Source organism: Chrysemys picta, chromosome 4 (assembly GCF_011386835.1).
Source record: "Chrysemys picta bellii isolate R12L10 chromosome 4, ASM1138683v2, whole genome shotgun sequence".
NCBI lineage: Eukaryota > Metazoa > Chordata > Testudines > Emydidae > Chrysemys > Chrysemys picta.
In genome coordinates, this window is record NC_088794.1 from 26,477,034 (window position 1) to 26,492,856 (window position 15,823).

General features: G+C 50.5%; 1 protein-coding gene across 2 annotated transcripts; it reads right to left on the minus strand.

Moving 5' to 3' along the window:
• Nucleotides 1–1,955: 1,955 nt before the first annotated feature.
• Nucleotides 1,956–8,923, minus strand: VPS37C (VPS37C subunit of ESCRT-I). Of its 2 annotated transcripts, XM_005309637.5 has the most exons (6): nt 7,785–7,971; nt 6,708–6,805; nt 5,287–5,401; nt 5,016–5,187; nt 4,436–4,518; nt 1,956–4,161 (listed from the first exon to the last, which is right to left on the minus strand). In XM_005309637.5, exons 1-6 carry the CDS (start codon nt 7,857–7,859, stop codon nt 3,418–3,420), a joined length of 1,287 nt encoding a protein of 428 aa, XP_005309694.1. In that variant the 5' UTR covers nt 7,860–7,971; the 3' UTR covers nt 1,956–3,417. The 2 variants fall into 2 exon arrangements, with proteins under 2 accessions (XP_005309694.1, XP_005309695.1); XM_005309638.5 differs by lacking the exon at nt 6,708–6,805 and having other exon boundaries at nt 7,785–8,923.
• Nucleotides 8,924–15,823: the final 6,900 nt, after the last annotated feature.

A 15,823-nucleotide genomic window follows, 5' to 3' on the forward strand; every position in this document is an offset into this window, starting at 1 on the left:
ACAAACTCTCTGGGTGACTGGGCTAGCCACTTATTCTCTCTAGGCCTCAGTTCCCCATCTGAAAAATGGGGATGATAATACTCTATAAATAGACAAGAGAAGTAAGCCCTCTGGAGCCAGGGCTGTCTCTTACTTGGTGCATCTCCAGTGCCTAGCACAATTCAGGCACTATTGTAAAACAAATTAATAAGAAAATTTTCCTAAAACCTGGTTCTGAAGTGACAAGGCAAAAAGGCATTGTCGAGCTCCATGCTTATTTCTTACAGCGAATTTCATATCAGTTCTCTCAGATGACATGAGAAAAGATGTTTCTACTAAGTGCCACAAGCTCAGCCTGTTATCTGACAGTTAAGCTGGGATCTTAATGACTTGCATAACGCTGACAATAAATAAAGATTCAGCACCTGGAACTTAGCTGACATGTGTGCTGATGATGCCAGACCCAGAATAGAATTTAAGTAACTCTTCCAAAGCTGCATAGGGGCTAAGGAGTCAAAAATACTAAAGCCTTATTTGTCACTGAAATCAACAGAGCCAACTCTGACTACACACAGGGAGCAGGCCTGTGGAGTAAGGCAGTAACATTTTTATGTAGTCACTTATCACAGCAAAATTATGCTTTAATATATTTAATCTAAAAGGAGACTCAGTCTCATCCAGAGACCACTGTAATGAATGCAGTATAAGTTCCTAGAAAAATAAGATAGATACTTGCAGATTTTTTAGACTACTCCTGAAATATACGTCACACCCTACCCCACACTGTGGTGCTATTAAATATATGGTGACACCATGCAGAAAATTTACCAAACCAATTCTGGCCTGCGTTGTGCAGGAGGTCAGACTAGACGATCATAATGGTCCCTTCTGCCCTTAAGGTCTATGACTCTAGGTTTCTGTTTCTGTCTCCTTCCCTATGACTAAAGAACATTTGTGTGAAAACAGATTATCACATCTGATTCTGAGTTAATCCAACCATTCTTTGTTTTAACTCACTGTCCTGTAATTTCATTATCTCCTCAGCAGCCAGCTGTTATGTCACAGACAGGCATATGATGTTACTTGTGAAATAAACAACAAAACCCAGCTATGCTCTTCTTACCCAGACAAAATGAAGAAAAAACTCACTCCTTACATCTGTTTGAAACATATGAGTTTGTGCTATTGTTGCTGTTTCCAGTAGATAAAGAAACAGTGAGCAAGGGGGAACACACAGAGAACTTATATTTCCATGAATTTAGGGAACTAGTTAGAAAAACTTCACAAAACCAATACCAGAAGATCAATGACTAATTCTTTCACAGAATGCTCTTCACAGTGAAGGTCACACCATGCATTCTGGGCGCTAAAGAACTGCTCAGCTGGTGCTGTAGATGGAACAGACCAAACAATACGGAGATGACAGGACCCGCCCTTTAAAAAAAAAAATTTTTTTAAACTTTGGCAATAGTCTTTGCTGGGTTTGTAATTGTGACTGGGTGTGTGTAACCATGGAGAGGGAATTACCCTCTCATTCAAGCTGAGAGAGAGGGTCCGTTCAAGTCAGCTTTGAGACACCCAAAGCTGCAGAAATGAGGGTTGAGGAGGTCAGTATTAAACCAAGACAGAAAGGGAATGAGACAAAGGAATGAGGCGCAGGAAGGGAAAATGGAGGATAGAAACTACAGTGCACAGAAGAGGAAGGTAAAGGAGAAATGATCCTGAAGCATGAGATCAATTGGCCCCTGGAGAAGAGGATTGCACAAATGGGCGCCTAGGGTAGGTTGCAGACCGAAAGGCAGGAAGGATGATGCATAGAGAATTTGGCAGTGAGAGACAGAAGAGGAAAGATTATATGGACATGATCAAAGGGAAATCAATGGAAGGATGCTGAGTTGGCAAAAAAACAAAATCAATAAAAAATTTCAACCAGGCACCACTTCATGTCCCAAAACAATCACAGCTGCAACCCTGTGTGCAATTAATCAAGTTTTATTACTCTAATTAATCACAGATAGAGAACCTTTTCCATCGAATTCCAAAAGCATTCAACCTGGTCTAGTCCATTAGTCATCTATCTTTATAAATAACTTACAGGCAAGCAAACAGAATTTGGTAGGTAAGTGCAGAGCAAAGCAAAATACCATTTATGTTCAGAATCCTTCATTCTCTCTGTTGGGTCCATTGTTTCCTCAGGTCAACATAGGAGGAAGGGGCGGGGGTAATGCAAGGGATACTAGATGCTTCGTGATCCAGTGTACCTTCAACCCTACCGCAGGTCACTAGAGAGGAGGAAGAGGCATTGCAGGCGGCCTTACATGCCTCAGTGTTTCACTGAACCATTACCATAGTTTGGATAGTAGTGTTGTTTTCCACCATCAATCAGCAAATAAGGCTTAGTCACCCAGATTTCTACAGGTCAAGACACATGCTGCCTTGCCTCCAAATTACTAGCAGCTCCAGAAGCATCACGCCAACCCATTTTATCTCCATGGTAGAACTGATATTCCACATATCGAATCCCAGGGATATTTCATGACCCTGATGCCTTCTCTGTGATAATCCACATCCTGCAAAGGAGGGCTCGGCCTGTCTCATAGCTAAAAGGGGCCAGTGCTAAAGAGGCCTTTCCCCACGAGTAGGCTGGAAACAGCTGAAGTGGATAGACAGTGGCAGCAATGGACAGACCTTTGCTTTGCAGTAAAATTGTAGTGGTAAGGAAACGTTGGCCCTGCAATGTGCTGGGAATGGCAGGACTGGAGCTGGTTTTGGAGTTATGCTACAGTGACATGGGGCATATCAAGGGCTGACCTATCCCAACGTGCTAGCTACTCGCTTCTCATTGACAAGATAAATTATGCATTGATTCTGAATCTGGCTGACTCTGCTAATCTAGTTTCCAAGTGAGTTCCCTGGGAAGCAATATGAGCATTTCTGGTCAAATACTGTTCGAGATTCTCACTCCATCTCTCACACACCTGTGTGTTTAGAATTCTTTTGGTATATATCCATATACACACAGGCATCTCACACACAGGTCCTCAGCTGGTGTAAATCAGTGCATGTTTTGCCCATTTATAGTAGCAGAGAATCTGGCCCACTATTTGTATTTTCTAACACGGCTTCGAATGACCAATCAGTACAAGTGGCCACTGAAGATTGCCAGCAGTCATCACACGGTATTATTCATTAACCAAAACCTAAAATAGTGCAATCCTCGGATGTGCTGTTATAGTGTCACTTTGTCTTACATCTCATGCTGCTAGCGTGTATATGACGCCAGAACCACACCTCTCATCATACATAATGCTTATATATGTATGGGTCTGAGGACAACACTCCCAGCTCTTTCTTCTTTCGCTTTTTTCTCAGCAAGTATCGATATCTCAGACCATGACACAGGAGAGGATGACGAAGCAAGCTCTCCAGAAGTACTGACTAGTATCCAGGCCAAGCAGGGCCTCGAGGTGGTCGATATCCAAAGGGAGAATGTGAAGCTGGGGGATACGGAGGCTGGGATGGAATTGGGAAACTAGGTAGCGGTGGCTGGGTGGGGTATGGACACTGTGGTCTTCCGCCTCCTGGTGGGAAATATTGAGGCTGGGGAGGCTGGGGGTACCCTAGTCCAGATGGAGCTCTGGGCTGGGATTGAGGGTAACCTGAGGCAGGTGGTGGACCTCTGCATGGAGACCAAGGGTACCCTGGGGCCGAAGATGAGCCCCTTGTCTGAGGCTGGGAGTATCCTGGTGTCGAGCCTCCAGGTGGGTATCCAGGAGCTGGTTTATAGGGAAATGTGGGTTGGGTGCTTGGCTGAGAGGAGGTGAGGGGTCCCATTATAACTGGTGCTCCAGAGAAAGGAGCAGGTTGGAGAGCTCCATGGGCTGTAGGGCCTACAGGCATGCATGGGGCTGGACTATAGGGCAAAGGGAAGGATGGTGTTCCTGATAGGAAGGGCTGTGGCTGCTGCTCGTCAGCAGGCCCAGGAGTTATGTGAGGAGCAGGAGGCTGGTGGTTAAAATGAGAGTCACTGGCTGGTTCCTGTGAAGCTTCAGACTTCCTCAGTATCTCTTGGAGCTTTTCCACTCTGACCCGTCGCAGGTGGGACAACTTCCTCATGGAGGAAAACTGCTCAAGAAATATCTCCAGTGGCACTTCGCCCTCCAGGAACTTCTCAGCCATAGTCTGAAACACAAGACACCACTGACACCATTGCTGCCCCCTCCAATGTTCTCTCCCAGCTCCGACCCCATGTTCTCAGACATGGCCTAGATCACATGGAAACAATTAAACCACTCAACCATAAAGGAGTGATAATCCCAATCTTTAGGACAATGGCTTCAATCTATGGGAGATAATCTCCAATTTAGGGTGCTGGTTAGGGAGGATAATTTCAAGTTTTCAGGGAGATTGCTATTAGTCAATTTTATTTTAATTTGGACTTAAATCTTAGAATCACCTCAGATTCCTCTTCGATCCTCTGGCCCTCCACCTGCAGAAGATTTAACAGGGTCCCAGGCTGCATCGCCACAGAGAATTTCTCTAGGGAGGAAAAATGCGATGATCAAAACATGACATACAGAAACTAGGCAAAATTACCATGTCTCCAGCTGTCTCAGAGACAATACTAGGCACCTATCCCAAAGCTCTATGCTCTGACTAATGATCCCAGCAAAGCATAAAGAAGTAGAAACTATGTCACCTTCCTGCCCCATGCCACCAAGACTCTGTTAAACCCCTCACATTCACAGTGGGAACCTTTGCTGCCTTGGGAAGTTTGAATATAGGAAGAAAACCAAAGGAGAAACCAACATTGTGCAGTCTCTTTTGACTAGGGAATCACCTCTATTCTGTCCAGGTCAGTCTGAACAAACACCAGGAGAAGATAGATTCAGAATACAGACCCCCTGTACAGAAAGGGAGCTCCTCAGTCTGCTGAGCAGGAATGGGGGGGCGGGGGGGGGGGGAATGGGGAAGAAGCCCTGGTTACAGACAACCTGACTGCACTGGGGAGGGTGAGTAGTTTGAGAGACATGTACCAAGTTTTGCCTTCTGCTCCTGGTACTGTTCTGCCAGCTTCTGCAGCTTCTGGTAACTGTCGGAAAGGTTTGTGCGGCCAGTTTCCAGTGGCGTCTGGAACTCCAGGTTCTGCTCTGCCAGGCTTCGGTTTGTGGCCAAGGCCATCTCCCTTTCCAGCTGTAGTTCCTGGACCTGAGAGGGGAGATCAAAAGCCACAGCCAATGAGGAGCAGCACCTCCTATCTGCATCCACACACTTTCCTCACCCTGCAACATGCATGTTAATGTTTACCTCTGTTGATTCCAGTGCCAGACGCTCGATCTCCTCAGAATTCTCCTGCAGCTCCTGGAGCTCCTTCACAGATAGGTCCCTTAATGTCTCCATTTTCACTGGGGAATGTGAATTCCTAAGAGATGAGGAGTGTAAATGGACAATTACTAGGTTTCACAAAGCCAGCTGCACATTGACAATATATAGATATTAATCCCATGACAGACTTAACAAGGGGCTTTGATAAATGATGTCAACCAACAGTGGTGGGGGGAGGGGTTCTGTCACACTACAGACAATGGAGAGTCTGAGGATAGAGAGAAAAAGAAAACACAGCAGATCTAGACATTTTGATTTTGGCAACTGTCTTTCCATTTTAGGGAGACAAGGTGAGTGAGGTAATATCTTTTTTTGGACCAATGTCTGTTGGCGAGAGAGGTAAGCTCGAAGGCTTGTCACTCTCACCAAGAGACGTTGGTCCAATAAAAGATATTATCCATCTACCTTGTCTCTCTAATATCCTGGGACAAACACGGCTACAACAACATTGCATTTCCATTTCAGGGACAAAAGAGGGAGGTGATTCCTCCTCTGTGCCAGGACAAAGGCATTTAAGAGTGGAGAAAAACACCTTCTCAGCCATATCAAATAGTGTGGCTATATCAACACAATTCTTAAATAACTTCACTAGCTGGCCGTTTATTTCAGGATTCTGCTCAATATGATCCCCCTTTATTTTTAAAACCAATCGTCTATCTCTGGACACACTTCCCTGCTCATTTTCATTCTAATCCTCTACACATCACCTGATGTAAATGCTTTCCACTCTGGCACTCCTGCCACCTGGAACAGCCTTCCTGTATCTCCCTACCTTTTCAAATTATGTCTGACAATAAGTTTTTATCTTCTTGCCTATGTCACACTGAATTTCTCTTTCCTTTCTTTTCCCTTTATGAATAAATACTTTCATCTTTTCCATGCAATGGGCTCTCACACCTTTGTAAATCAGGATTAACTCTACTGAGGTCAGTGGAATAAACCCTTTGCAGCACTCTTTTCCATCATTTATATATGCTCTGGCTGTCTTGTGCCATTTAGCTTTGTTACACAGTAAGGTCACACTTTGTCAGAAAAGTGCTATACACAGTAACTGTGAACAAAATAAAAACTAAACAGGGAAAAAAAAGAGAGGTACATTCCTGCAGAGGTGCGAAAAGGGACCAATGAGACAACTAGTGCAGATTTTAACCTAGTACTAGCTGCGGCTGTCTGTTCCACCCCTGGTTCAAGTGAAACATCTCATAGATTCTGCCTCTGGAGATGTTGCATCAGTCTCACAACCAAACCCATCTAATAATCATGTTGCAAAACCAGAAGGCATATGTGCATCAGCAAATTTTGCCATCATGCTGTAGACTCTGAAACAAACTCAGGGCTCTTACCTGTCCCACGAGCCACACTCACAAGAAGAATGAGACAGGGCAGTCAGAACCAGGGCAGCTGGAAACCCTACCCCCTGCTTCAGTGTATCTATAATCTCCTAGAGAACAAAAGCAATTCTAATGGTATGGCCACACCTATATCAGAATAATTTCAATAGAGGATGTTCACTGGTAGAACTGGCTTCTGCTGAAGAGGCCCTAGAATCAGAAGCCTGGAGAGCACAGTATGAAAGGGAAGGGGAGGGGGAAGAGGGGGAGGCACTATTTATTAAGCCCTTTGCTGAGTAGCAATATTATTTCTCAGCTGATGAGGGCCATTCATTAGAAATAGTGAAAGCAAGTGGTTTATGGGGCAACCCATGGGGTCAGATTCACAGAGTGTGTTGGCATGAGTCACCCACACAGGCCAGGTCTGGGAGGGTTTGTGCAAGTCACATGCATGGGGCCCTGGGTGCAATGGCACATGTCACTCACCTGGCCACAGCAATAGGAGTGTTGGCACTTTAGGCTGGTGTTAGGCACATTGGGTACAGCCCACTCCCAGGCGGGCAGAGCATGGTGTGAGCCGTGAACACAGGGTGCAGCTGGGTGTGTTAGCATAATTCACCCACACGGGGACTGCACTGGACACTGATGCAAGTCACCCGCACGAGGACAGGCCAGCGCTGGGCACACCGGGGGCGAGTTACCCACCCTAATGGCACTGCCCCGGGGGTGTTGGTGCGAGAGCAGGGTGGGGTGTGGGCAGAGACAGTCAGGGAGCCTCGCAGCGTAACACCCTCTCCCTTCCCCCTACCGCCGGCGTAGAGCGGGAAGGGCACGTGCTGGGCTGGACAGTTGGGGCTGATGCACGTGCCACGCCACCTGGGGAGGGGGAGAGAGATCGGCGTGCGAGAGGGGAAGGCGGGGCGCATGGAACGTCGGTGCATCGTCGAGCGCACAGTCCATCAAGCCTCCCGCCCCTGTCGCCAGCTGAGGGCAGGGGAGGAAGAAAGCCAATCCCCACTGTTCTCGCGAGACCGAGACCGGGAAGGGGTTAAGCGATAAGGAGCCGATAATCAGTAAGAAATTACTCACCTGTGAGCAGCCGGGGAACCTCCAGTGCCACACACTTCCGGGTTCCGGTCCTCGTCCGGAAGTGAGCCTTACCATTGCTGTGGAGGTGGGGGGGGGAAGAAGATGATCCGCTGGGAGAATGGTACGCTCCGGCAGTTGGCCCGGTGTAGAGCGCTTTCAGCCGCGCGCCATCTTTGTTCCACAGTGAGGCTGCGGAAGGGGCGGGGCGGGAGGCATCCGAGCGCTCTCCCACACCAGGGGGCGGGACTGGGCCTCAAGCTGCTGTCACTAAGCGCCCCTGCCCCCGACAGCCCGTGCCCTGTGTGGGATGCGGTGCACCCGCAGGATGGGGGGAGGGTAAATCCTAGACCTGGCCCAGCTCTGACCTGGGCTAATACCACCCATGGCCACAACAGGCCGAACTCCTCCAGGGCTCGGCTGCCACCATTAGCCGTGTGGGGGCAGAGCCAGTGCTGGGTTTACAATGGCGCCAGTGTAGGGTGACCAGACAGCAACCGTGAAAAAATGGGACAGGGGGTGGGGGGTAGTAGGCACCTATATAAGAAAAAGTCCCCAAAATGGGACTATACCTTTAAAAATAGGACATCTGGTCACCCTATGCCAGTGGTGCCATGGAGCCGGGTCCATGCTCAGAAGGGGCCCCAGCCTGCGCTGCTTGCACTGCGCCCTGAGACCCCATCAGCCCGCTGGCTCTCCCCACCCTGCCCACCACTAGCTCCTCTCTGGATCCTCTTCAGGGCCGACTCCAGGCACCAGCAAAACAAGCAGGTGCTTGGGGCAGCACATTCTGGCTCCGGCCATCATAAGTGCCGACTCCAGGGCATGGGGAAAAAGTACCCCCGCCGCCCCAGCTTGCCTCCACCTGCTCCCCTGAGCACGCCGCCGCCGTTCCGCTTCTCCCGCCTCCCTCCCAGGCTTGCCACGTGCGAAACAGCTGTTTCATGCAGCAAGGCTGGGAGGGAGGAGAAGCCGAGCGGCTGGCGCTCAGGGGAGGAGGCGGCGGTGGTGGAGCGGAAGTGAGCTGGAGCGGGGAGCGGTTCCTCTACCTCCCGTTACTTCCTGCGCCCCCCCACCCTAGCTCACCTCTGCTCTGCCTGCTCCCCTGAATGCGCCGCTGCTCCGCTTCTCCACTCTCCCTCGCCTGAGAGGGAGGGGGGAGAAGCGGAGGGGCGGCGCACCCGAGGGAGCAGGTGGAGCGGAGGTGAGCTAGGGTGGGAGGTTGCGGGGGGCCCCCAGGAAGCAATGGGGGGGGGAAATGCGGCACGCCTGGGGGAGGAGGCAGGGCTGGGGATTTGGGGAAGGGGTTCAGAAGGGGTGGACTTGGGGCGGGGCCAGAGGGCATGAAAAAAAAGGGGAGGCGGGCAAAATTTTTTTTGCTTGGGGTGGCAAAAATCCTAGAGCCGGCCCTGCTCCTCTTCGCCCCCTGGCCCCACCCGCTGGCTTCTCTCTGCCTTCTGGCCAGTCCCCAGTGCACTTCAGGCTCCGGGCAGTCTCTGCTTCCCACCACCTTTGGGGCCCCACCTGTCTCCTTGGAGCTGAGGCACTTGGGACTGGTGCAGAAGCTTGGCCAGTCTCAGCCAGTTGGGGGGATGACAGTGCGGGGGTCTTGGCTGGGCCCCTCCAGGCAATTGGATCCTGAGGGAGGCTGGCTGGGGCAAGCCCTGGCCTGGCTGATCGCACCTCTCCCGAGGGGCCGGAGCTACTCCCTGCCCCGGGACCTGCACTGGCAACTCAACCCGGCAGATAGTCGCCTCCCAGCAGGGCCAGGAGGCAGGGCGTGGCGGAGGGAGTGTCTGGAGGATATGGGCAGTGGGGGTTGCTGGGCTGTGTGGGGGTGGGGAAGATCTGTGTGCTGGGGCACTAGGGAATGGGGGTTCTGTGTGGGGTGCTAGGCAGTTGTGGGGCTGTGGGCAGGGGGTGCTAGGCAGGTGTGGTGTTGTGCAGGGCGCTGTGCATTTGTGGGGGGGTGCTGGGCATAGTGGGTCTGGGGGTGCTCTGGCCATAGGGAATCAGAGGGCTGTTCCAGTGTTGGGGGGGGGCTCTGTGGTGTGGCATGGGCCCACCCCCATGGGGAAGGGACATGCTGGCAGCACAGGGCTGGGTGGGCCACTGTGCATCTGGCAACTGCCGGTTTGTAAATAGTGCCCTTGCACTGGGCTTGGCGGAGCAGGGCCGCCCAGGCTAGGCACCAGGTCGGCCCCTCGCTCCGTGGACTGACCCCTCCCGTGCCATGCTCCATTGCCACCATGGGGGCCCACAAATATGTTTGGTGCCAGGCCCACAAAAGGTTAATCCGGCCCTGGCGCAGAGCACCGGGGTTCTGGAGCTGAGGGGCCAAGCATGTTTGGTGGGGAGACGCCTCCATTCCCTTCCCCCAAGCACTAGGCCCTGCCCATGGTTCCTGCATATGCCACAACCCTCCCAGGCCCCAGCTGACTCCCTGCTTCGTTAACTCCTGGGCACGGCGTAGCCTTGGCACAGGAAGAGTTAATTCGATTCCAGACAGTCCCTGCCTGGTGTGGGCAGGCGTGAACCCGGAGACAACCGTGGCACCTAGAGCAAGCACCATCATGCTGAGATAACCATAGCACACGCAACACCGAGCTGCCGCCAGGACCCCCACTCAACGGTATTGCTGCTGAGGCATTTTCCGCACATGGATTAGCCCGGCAGGGGCTATTTGGGAAACTCTTAGTACCAGATGTGATCGCGCAGCAGCAGTGCTAACAGGCTTCGGGCCCCTGGGCCCAGACCTTTTCTGTTTACTCCGCAGAAACAAAGGGAGCTGGGAACGATACCTCTGCCTCCATCCCCACCTCCTCATGTAGATTTTGGGAGAAGTGGTTAGAAACTATCAAGGGAAACAGGGACCCTGGGATTCAGATCTCATTTAATGTTTATCTAGGATTTTTTGTTTGTTTTTTGTGGGGAGGGGAGAATTGGTGGATTTAGCCTTCATGGAATCCAGATTCTTCCCAACCTTCCCCTTTGCTCCCAATCATGAAGGTGTTGCTGATGAGACCCCTGTTGGCCCTCACTACCTCTTCTTCCAGGCATCACCATGCCAGTGCTATCTTCTCCCTGTCTCCTGCTGGGCTGGAGGAACCGGGCACCCAACCAACACCAGAGTCGTAGTCATGTCTTTACAACTTTACTTGACTATTGACATCACTCCTTCCCTGATCGTCTAGACTTGGTTGTATCAGTTCCCGACTAGCTGGCTGTTGTCCTCATTCCCTTGACTGCCCTCTGCATAATTGATTTGGTGTACAACTGACTCTTTCATTAATGGACTCCCGGCATAATTGTTTCATTATTGATTCCTTGTGTTATTGCTGCAGATCATAATTGATTCACTATATAATTGCTTCCCCAGTTAACTGACTCACTGCACAATTGAACAATAGCAGATCCAGTCGGTGCTTTCCTATCACTCTCTTCACTCCCCTTCTTTACATCAATGTCTATGTAGGGATTTGCTCTGGGTACAGCTGTCAGGCCCAGCCACTCCAGCTCCATCAGTACAAGTAGCAGTTTTGCTTGTCTACACTAGGGTTTTACACTGGTGGCTGAAATTGAGCCAAAACCCCAGTATATGCAAGGTTTTTGTCTTTGGTGTCCCTTCAGAGCTGGATGACTTCCCGCAATGCTGGGACCTTCCAGTAGAACAAGGAGGCTCCCTGTGAATCCCAATACACAGTTCATCTTGCATTGATTAACCCATCTTTGTTCAATGCCTCTGTACTCAGTAAAGCTAATTCCTATCAGACACATTCCTGCCAAGTCCAGTCCTGTCAGTAACAAAGAAGAACAGCAAAGGAGACTGCCCTGGGGCAAAATAAGCACAATGAGCATGGAGATGCAGATGGAGAGTAAAGATATAGAAGGCATAGAACTAGAGGGGTGGAATTAGATAAAGATGTGATGGGGGGATAGGTATAAAGTGCCTAGAAAATTGGCATCCTGATCCATGACTGGTGCATCTTGATGCTGTTGCAATATAAATAAATTATAACATTAGCCACTGTAGGCACTGAATATCAACCTCCACCATGTGACAATGGTATGTATAACCTTGGTTAACCCAGATCATATGATGAGCCAGGAAATAAAGATCAGTTTCTTCCCACAATCGCTGTGTTAGACCAATATTAACTCCTTGTTAACTCCAAGTTAACTCCTTGGCAAAAATGGAGTGAATGAAGCCCCCTGACTCTGTTGTCTTCAAGAGCAAATTCTCATGAAAGCAAGGGGTGTTGACAAGAAAGGGTGAAATACTCTACATGGCAGGCCCAGTGGCATTGAAAATCTCCAAAATGAGAACACCAAGGACACTGTAAACTGTTGACAAAGTTATTCAGGTGTAATGGGTTCAGTCACAGAGTTCTCCTTGGGACTGTCACCTGATGTGCTGAAGTTACCTCTGAGCCCCTTTTCCCTGCCAGCTTGGGACTCCAGAACCCTGTCTTGTTGAGCCAAACATGCTAGCCTGCTGCAACACAGACCAAGGTCTGGTCCATGCCCCCAAAGCTGCAGACTTTAACCAAAAACTGCTCAGCAGGTCACCTATCTCCTAGACACCCAGTTCCCAGTGGGATCCAAACCCCAAATAAATCTGTTTTACTCTGTATAAAGCTTATACAGGGTAAACTCATACATTGTCTGCTCTCTAATAACACTGATAGAGAGATATGCACACCTGTTTGCTGCCCCAGGTATTGTTCACTTACTCTGGGTTTACTAATAAATAAGAGTGATTTTATTAAGTATAAAAAGTAGTTTTTAAGTGGTTTCAAGTAATAACAGACAGAATCAAAGTAAGTCACCAAACAAAATAAAGCAAAAGCACCCAAGTCTAAACCTAATACATTAAGAAACTGATTAGCGGTAAAATCTCACCCTCAGAGATGTTCCAATAAACTTCTTTCACAGACTAGACTCTTTCCTAGTCTGGGCCCAATCCTTTCCCCTGTACAGTCTTTGTTAGTTCCAACAGCCATCTTAGGTGGAAACTAAGTGTTTCTCATGACTGGAAGCCTCTTTTGTTCTGTTCCACCCAGTGGTGAGCTGGAGCCAGTTCGCACCGGTTCGCGGGAACCGATTGTTACATTTAGAAGCCATTTTAGAACCGGTTGTCCTGCGCGGGACAACCGGTTCTAAAAGGGCTTCTAAATTTAGCAACCAGTAAGTTGAAATGACCCAGGAGCGTAGCTAGGGTGGGAGCAGGAGGAGCGGCTGCTCCCCCGAGCACATTATCCAAAAGTGGTGCCTTAGGCGCTGACTCCGTGGGTGCTCCGGGGCTGGAGCACCCACTGGGAAAATTTGGTGGGTGCAGAGCACCCACCAGCAGCTCCCCGTCCCGTCCCGCCCCCCAGCCCCAGCTCACCTCCGCTCTGCCTCCTCCTCCTCCCCTGAACGCTCCGTCCCACTTCTCCCCCTCCCCCCCGCTTCCCGCGAATCAGCTGTTTGAGCGGGAAGCCTGGGAGGGCAGAGAAGCGGTGTGGCAGCTTCATGCTCAGGTCTATGGAGGCGGAGGTGAGCTGGGGCTGGGGGGGGGGGGGCAGCCCGCGCCACAGCAGGTAACTCAGGGGGCGCGCAGGGGAACCGCTCCCCACCCCAGCTCACCTCCGCCTCCCTGGGCCTGAGCGCGAAGCCACCGCTTGCTTCTGGAGCCCTCCCAGGTTTCCCGCGCGAACAGCTGATCGCAGGAAGCAGGGGGGCTGCGAGCTCGGCCTGACCCCGTGCTCCAGGCGCTGCGCGGCGGCGGTGTGGCCCAGCTCCAGCCAAGCAGCGTGGCTGTAGCACCGCCAGCCACCTCCAGGCAGCGCGGTAAGGGGGCAGGGAGCGGGGGCGGGGGTTGGATAGAGGGCAGGGGAGTTCGAGGGGGTGGTCGGGGGTGGGGAGGTGGATAGGGGTCGGGGCAGTCAGAGGGCGGGGAACAGGGGGGTTGAATAGGGGCAAAGGTCCTGGGGAAGCAGTCATGAAGGAGGGGGGGTTGGATGGGGCAGTGGGAGGCAGTCAGGGGCAGGAGTTCCAGGGGTGGTCAGGGAACAGGGAGAAGGGGTGGTTGGATGGGGCAGGGCTCCCAGGAGGGGCGTCAAGGAACGCGGGGGGTTGGATGGGGCAGGAGTCCCGGGGGGCGGGCCACGACCGCCTTGTGGGGTGAGGAGGGAACCGTTTGTTAAGATTTTGGCAGCTAATTACTGGTTCCATCCCCTTTTATAGCTTTGGCAGAAGGCGGGACTCTTTTGTCTCTCTGGGTCCCCACCCCTCCTAAATGGAAAAGCCCCAGGTTTAAGATGGATTCCTGTACCAGGTGACATGGTCACATGTCCTGTGAGACCCCCCAAGCCTTCATTCTTCCTGGCCTGACTCACACGAAGGCTTGCAAGTAAACAGAGCCATTTACAACCAATTGTCCTAGTTCACATGTGTCAAACTCAAGGCCCGCGGGCCACATCCGGCCCGCCATACAATTATATCCGGCCCGCGAAATCGTTTTATATATCTGTTTTTAATGGCCCTGTGATATGACGCCCCAATAACACACACTACAAATCCCATGATGCAGTGCAATTGCCGCCAACGGCAAGCCGCGGTTCAAGTTCGCGGTCTGTTGATGTATACAACGCTAATATCAAATCAAAGCTAGACCCCAACAATGGCCAAGAGAAAAATTGATTCTGAAAACCGAGGCTTTCAAAGCCGGTGGGAGAATGAGTATATGTTTACTGAAATTGCAGGTAAACCAGTGTGTCTCCTTTGCGGGAGTAATATCGCTGTAATGAAGGAGTATAACCTAAGACGGCACTACGAGACGAAACATGAGAACAAATTCAAAAACCTGAGTGCAGGACAGAAGCTACAAAAGGTAGAGGAGTTGAAAAAGAATTTGACATCCCAGCAGACGTTTTTCACCAAAGCAAAATCACAAAGTGAAGCTGCTGTGAAAGCAAGTTTCATTGTGGCCGAAGAGATCGCCAAATCAGGACGGCCGTTTACCGAGGGGGAATTCGTAAAGAATTGTATGATGAAAGTGTGCGACGTCCTTTGTCCAGATAAAACGCGAGCGTTTGCAAATGTAAGCCTCAGCAGAAACACTGTTGCTAATCGGGTTTGTGAGATGGCGACTGATTTGAAAACACAGTTGACTGAAAGAGCAAAAGATTTTGTTGCATACTCCCTTGCCGTGGATGAAACTACTGACGCGACTGACACTGCACAGCTGGCGATATTTATCCGTGGTGTGGATTCCAATTTGTGCGTAACAGAGGAAATACTGGACATTAAATCGATGCACGGGACAACGAAAGGAGAAGACATCTTTGGAAATGTATTTCAAAGTGTAACCGACATGAAACTGCCGTGGGAAAAACTCGTTGGACTTACAACAGATGGCGCACCTGCTATGTGTGGTGAAAAAAATGGACTGGTGGGAAGGATGCGCTCAAAGATGCGGGAGGAGAACTGTGTCGGTGAGTTGACAGTGTATCACTGCATCATACACCAGGAATCGCTGAGTGCTAAAGTCCTAAAAATGGATCATGTGATGAACACTGTAACACAAACCGTCAACTTTATCAGAGCCCACGGTTTAAATCACCGCCAATTCCAGTCTTTTCTGCGGGAAATAGATAGCGAGTTTGGCGATATGCCATATCATACGGAGGTCCGGTGGCTAAGTCGGGGAAAAGTTCTCAAAAGACACTTTGAGCTGCGAGAGGAAATCTGCCAGTTCATGGACAGTAAGGGGAAAGACTGCACAGTTCTGCGGGATGAAAAGTGGAAATGTGAGTTGGCGTTCCTGGCTGACATAACGTCGCATCTTAGCGCTTTAAACCTTCAACTCCAGGGACGGGAGCACATAATAACCGATATGCATGATGCAGTGAAGGCATTTCAAGTGAAGCTGCGCTTATGGGAGACACAAATGCACCAATGCAACTTGTCTCACTTTCCCTGTTGCCAAGTAATACGGAACCAAGAAAGTGCCACAGTTTTCCCAAATGCCACCTTTGCTGAAAAACTCAGCGCGCTGC

Excerpts from the sequence above, each read along its gene's own strand:
- VPS37C (XM_005309637.5), bottom strand. The coding sequence starts at position 7,859 with ATGGTAAGGCTCACTTCCGGACGAGGACCGGAACCCGGAAGTGTGTGG. Across the intron at positions 6,806-7,784 it reads GGTTCCCCGGCTGCTCACAG|GAGATTATAGATACACTGAA; the intron begins GTGAGTAATTTC and ends TTTGTTCTCTAG. Across the intron at positions 4,519-5,015 it reads GGAGCAGAAGGCAAAACTTG|AGAAATTCTCTGTGGCGATG; the intron begins GTACATGTCTCT and ends TTTCCTCCCTAG.